This window comes from Cystoisospora suis (assembly GCF_002600585.1).
Source record: "Cystoisospora suis strain Wien I chromosome Unknown contig_641, whole genome shotgun sequence".
In the NCBI taxonomy this organism is placed as follows: domain Eukaryota; phylum Apicomplexa; class Conoidasida; order Eucoccidiorida; family Sarcocystidae; genus Cystoisospora; species Cystoisospora suis.
Window position 1 is genome coordinate 63 of NW_027153442.1, and position 4,842 is coordinate 4,904.

The 4,842-nt window shown below is 52.6% G+C and overlaps 1 protein-coding gene across 1 annotated transcript; it reads right to left on the reverse strand.

Annotated features, from left to right (window-relative positions):
- Positions 1 to 336: 336 nt before the first annotated feature.
- Positions 337 to 4,247, reverse strand: CSUI_001588 (syntaxin 5). Its single transcript, XM_068061793.1, has 4 exons — positions 2,751 to 4,247; positions 2,086 to 2,156; positions 1,148 to 1,321; positions 337 to 460 (listed from the first exon to the last, which is right to left on the reverse strand). Exons 1-4 carry the CDS (start codon positions 2,932 to 2,934, stop codon positions 347 to 349), a joined length of 543 nt encoding a protein of 180 aa, XP_067926231.1. The 5' UTR covers positions 2,935 to 4,247; the 3' UTR covers positions 337 to 346.
- Positions 4,248 to 4,842: the final 595 nt, after the last annotated feature.

Here is a 4,842-nt window from a genome sequence, read left to right on the forward strand (position 1 = left end):
AGCAAGGCCAAGAGCCTTGGAAAAGACAAAATTCCTCGAGTAGAGCAAGTTACAAAGGAACACGACGCGGTGTGGAGCAGCACTGGATGAAACGAACCGAAGGATATGCCTGTTCGAGCCTGGGAGAAGCCACGCATGAAGTATCGACACGTCGCGGCAGAGAATTGAGGATGAACGCACAAATGGTTAACTTCTTGGAACAGACAAGAAAAGCACAGCACAAGCCTATCAACTCCCACAGGTGAGGTCTCACCGGCCAGCATGCAGGAAGACTAATAGAGGAGAAGGTAATCTGTACACGGCGGAGCGACGCTGTGTATACGTACAGGCAACCTAACTCCGCAGCTTACCCTTCAAGATCGAAGTCCATGCTGGACTTTCTTCCATAAGCTGACGAAGAAGAATCAAGTGCCCCCGTGAAAGAGTATTTACTTCTCCGTTCATCTTGTCTCTTCATGTTCTGTGGTCAAAGAAAGACAGCCAGCATCACAGACTAAGGATGGCTGGAAGTTTGAGTTTCACACACTCACTGGACTGTATGTACGTGAATCCTCACCTTTCTCCGGTTCATCAACGTATCGTAGTGCACGAAGCCTCAAAACGCTCGCTCACAAATCACTGAAGCTAGGCACGCGGATACCCTGCTGATTCTGAAACCCGTTCCTAGTCCCCTCATTGGCTCGACTACGAGAATATAATACCGCGAGAAAGGACGCAAGCACCTCGGCTACGCGAAAGGAATGGAAGACAACGTGAACTGAGTTCACAGTGCCGTCCATACGACGACTGCTCTGAGGGGCGTTCATTCAAACCCCTATTGGTCGCACACGGACAAAGACTGCAGTTTCCTGTGAGTTACATCTACGGAAAGACTAAGTCCCATTGCGCCTTCAGTTGTATACTGAGACTGAGCGCCAAATCAAACTCTCCAAGATTCCATGAAGACTGGCAGCTGAGCAACTGCAGCAAAGCGCTTACACCGTTGCTATGCCTACCACCTCGAAATGGGTGACCAAATGAGAGACCCCAGCTTTCTGTATTGGCTTACAAAAATATTCCGGGTGACCTGTCCACGCACATACATGTGACACCGGAGAACCAACTGGCCAAACAGCCAGAACACGGGTCTCCCGAAGATGCGCCTGACCTCAGTGCGAAGAAGAAGAACATCCTTAAATTCCTTTGTGACATCGAGTAGCCTCGCCTTGAGCATGTCCGTCATGGCGGTGTGGTGCTGCAGAGACTGTTTACTGCTTCCTCCACTGCTATCGCTTGCAATACGCTCAAGACTTTCAATTTTGCCGTTGAGCTCTGTAATGGACTGCAACACATCAAAGAACAGAAAACCCGGGAAAACGCATCAGACTTCTTGATCCTTGACACTACCCTACACACACAAGACGCCTCCACCGACCGTGCACGGGCGAAGCAGCCATCCGTGCCGTGAACAGTCATTTCGAGAGGACATTCCCTTACCTTTCCAGATAGTCTTTTCCAATCTAGTTGGGGAGTCTTAGGCAATATGATCACCTACGTGCTTCTTCGAACCAATTTCTCAGTCACCACATACATGCAGTTGGCCCCTAACAGAGGCGAAACCGCTTAAAGCACAAAACGTTCCTCTTTCGAACTTTCCGCCGCCTAGTGGAATTGAGATTCACTGACGAAGTATGTGTCATTTGATAAGAGGGGATCAATGCCCAGATTCTTCTAGCACTATCTAGCATGGGAAGTTTGAAATGCCGACATCAAACCGTGACCGTCCTACTAGAAGGTAGAAACAAACGGCTATCAGCAATGCTTCGCTAACGAACGTATTGACAGATTAGCCATTTTCAAGCATACACCATGCAGTAGCCTGGCGACAAACCCTAGCCCAACATGTCCAGATATCTCTCCTGGGTAGGAGCCATCCTCTAGAGGACCTCTGCATAACAAGCAGCCCCGAAAACACAGCTTACTCGATACGCAAAGTGACGAAAATAATGGGTACTCCCGGTTTTCTGTTGTCATGGGCTACTCCTGTAGACGTGGATGAGAGTTAGCATATGTGACACCCGCCTGACGTGGAGACAAGAAACTAACCTTCTTTATTTCGTTAGTGAGATCCTGCGTCTGCGCAGTCCTGTCATTGTAAATGCTCCTCTGCCGTGCAACTGAGGAGAAAAACGCACAGAGCGGGACACGGCAGTCTACCCGCAGACGCGTGAAGATCAACTGGTCCAGAGAAGCAAACACAAAGTAAACAAGTGAAAACTTCTTCGTCGCAAGCCGAAGCAGCTCGGGCACGAGGAGAGCCATCACTTGTTGAATGTATGCTGATGTGCTTTCGATGCGTCGGAACCGGACCAAAATCGGAGTACCGGTGTTCCAGAATAGCGACTACATACCTTGCGCCTTGAGATGAAGACCGTGAACAGTCGACAAGAAAGCTTACAGAGCTACAAACGTGCTATACATAAAACAGGCCGCACCGCTCCGCGAAAGAAACTGATACCGCAAGCTTGACCGAGTACCAAAAGCGCGACGGTACTGCCCCACAGGACGCAAAAGCCGGGGAGAAGTACAGCCAGGTACTTTCTCTGGACGAAGACAGGAACTATCTCGTGTGCAACACAGTGCCCCCAAGGAGACGCGAGCCGGATCATGGCAACTTCGATCCACTAGTCGGACACACCTCCTCGGCGCCGAGACAGAAAATGCGTCCAGCGCGCTCAAGCCCACCCGACATGACACTCTGACAAACGTACATTTCGCGAGGTCCTGGAGTTTCGCAGACGTGCGACGGAGTTGTGCACCTATATCCGCAGCCGCAGCATTGAAAGAGCTGTCTTGCCGAACGGACCGAATGCGTAACTGCTGCGACTGCGCAAGAGTCCCCGGACTTGTTCTCTCAGCGAAGGCGAAGAAGTCCGCCGTTCTATCGCACGGCATCGTGGCGATTGACGTCGAAAAACGCTACCCATGGAGGAAAACCCACTGGCCGGGTAGGCAATCGCCAAAAGAAGTTGCTTGAAATGCTTGCGCAAAAGAAGCGAACACGGAGGAAGGAGGGACAAGAAGATGTGGGCGCAAACGGGGGAAAACTGACACCTGTGAAGAAAAAAGAGGCGCGAAGGAGGCGAGCTCGCTGCCGAGACCCACCACGAAATCGGCCGCGTACACGTGTGCATACAAGAGGAACCGGAGAGAAGAGAGCCTGTCTTGACCGGGTGAGGACGCACAAGGACAGGCGTACGCGCGTGCATGAAGGGAAGCGAAAGAAAAACCAACTGAAACAATAGTTAGCCTTGACTACATGAGAAAGCACATCGGGGTCGAGAAGGAAAAACGGGTCCTGAACCGTTCATGCACAGTTGGACTACCTAATCGCGTTGACCGGTGGAAAATGGAGGGCGCGACGGGATGCACTAGGAGGCAGCAGAGGGATGGAGCCGTTGGGCAGGCACGAACCAGCCGCCCGCCTGAGATGCAAAAACTCCCAATCTTACGCCGGAGACTGCAGATTTGCTCTTTCGAAAGAACCGCAACACGGCAATGCTGGCAAGCACGTTTCTTTAGCAACAACAGGCATCAACAAGAGAACTAAACCCCCTTTGTTCCTTGTGGGATATGACGAGCGTGAGAGCCGCCAGGTCGAGGACAAGAAAGGAAGAAGCCCAACAGTCGCAGATGAGCTCGAATTTGTTGGTAAACGAAGAGGCGTCGAATAATGCTTGGCTCTTCGAAAAACCAGCTGCGCTAGACTAACTGAATTGCATACTTCCCGTTCCTGAAGCACTACAGGGTTTGCAGAAGGCGATGATCACGAGTAGGCACACAATAGGAGAGTTGGGGACGCAAGAAGGGACAAGGAGAGTTGGAGTGAAGAACGTAGAAGTCCCGGATTGCGACATGGAAGGGAAACCAAACCGTGTCTTGACGCACGAGGCGGACAACTGAAACAGCTAGACAGTCGCGTGTCCCCCGACTACTGGAGGCACGCCTCTGGCAGGCAACTGCTACACAGAGAACGCTGAACTGCGGAGGACAGCGCTATCTTGTAACAAAGCAGCCACGTGGCCGTTGACAGCGGCTGGAATCGAGGAACGTGGCCATGAAGACAGGGCAAACACTCATCGTCCTGCCTTTACCGGAGCAGCCCCGGAAATCCTTGTCGCAGCCTCAACGCCGTCAGCTAACCAAGGGACGTGCCGGGCTCGCTACGGGTACAATCCGTGTACGTAGGAGACCACGCCAAGTATCTCTTGAGAAAGGCTTAGGCGGCCTCAGCAGTTCAAAAAAAAAGCGGCGCATGCACGTGCATGCATAGGGGGAGAGTAAAAGACGAAGTCTTGTTTACTCCGGGACGGGTCGTCTGATCACGGCGAATATGACCAAGTCCCGCGACGACAGGAGCGTGTTGTCACTCGCTCACACTGCGTGAGCAAGGTGAGGGGCCTCCAGCAGCCGTCAATAGTTGTTGAGAAGTCTTCGCGAAGTCCCGTATGACTTCTAGCGAGTGTGACTCGCGCTGTCCTTGCTTCGCAGCTTTCGATTGTAGCACCGTTGCTCACGCTGGTGGCCGGAACGTTGCCTGCTCTGGCCAGCGTAAGGGCTGCCAATCACTGATGCTGGCGCACGGATTAAATTTACTTTCGAGAGGCGCCGTGACTGGTTTACCCGCGCTTCCTCAGCACACGTTGGTCAGGGACAGTCACGGGCCCGCCTGAAGAAACGCTCGAGGGCTTCTTCAGCCACCGGATCCGTCGTTCGACGCTGAGTACCTTGCCGCGTGACTTGCCAGCAGGCAAGAGACGGAAGCCGTGCCAGCGCAAACCTGGCAAGTCACGCGGCAAGGTA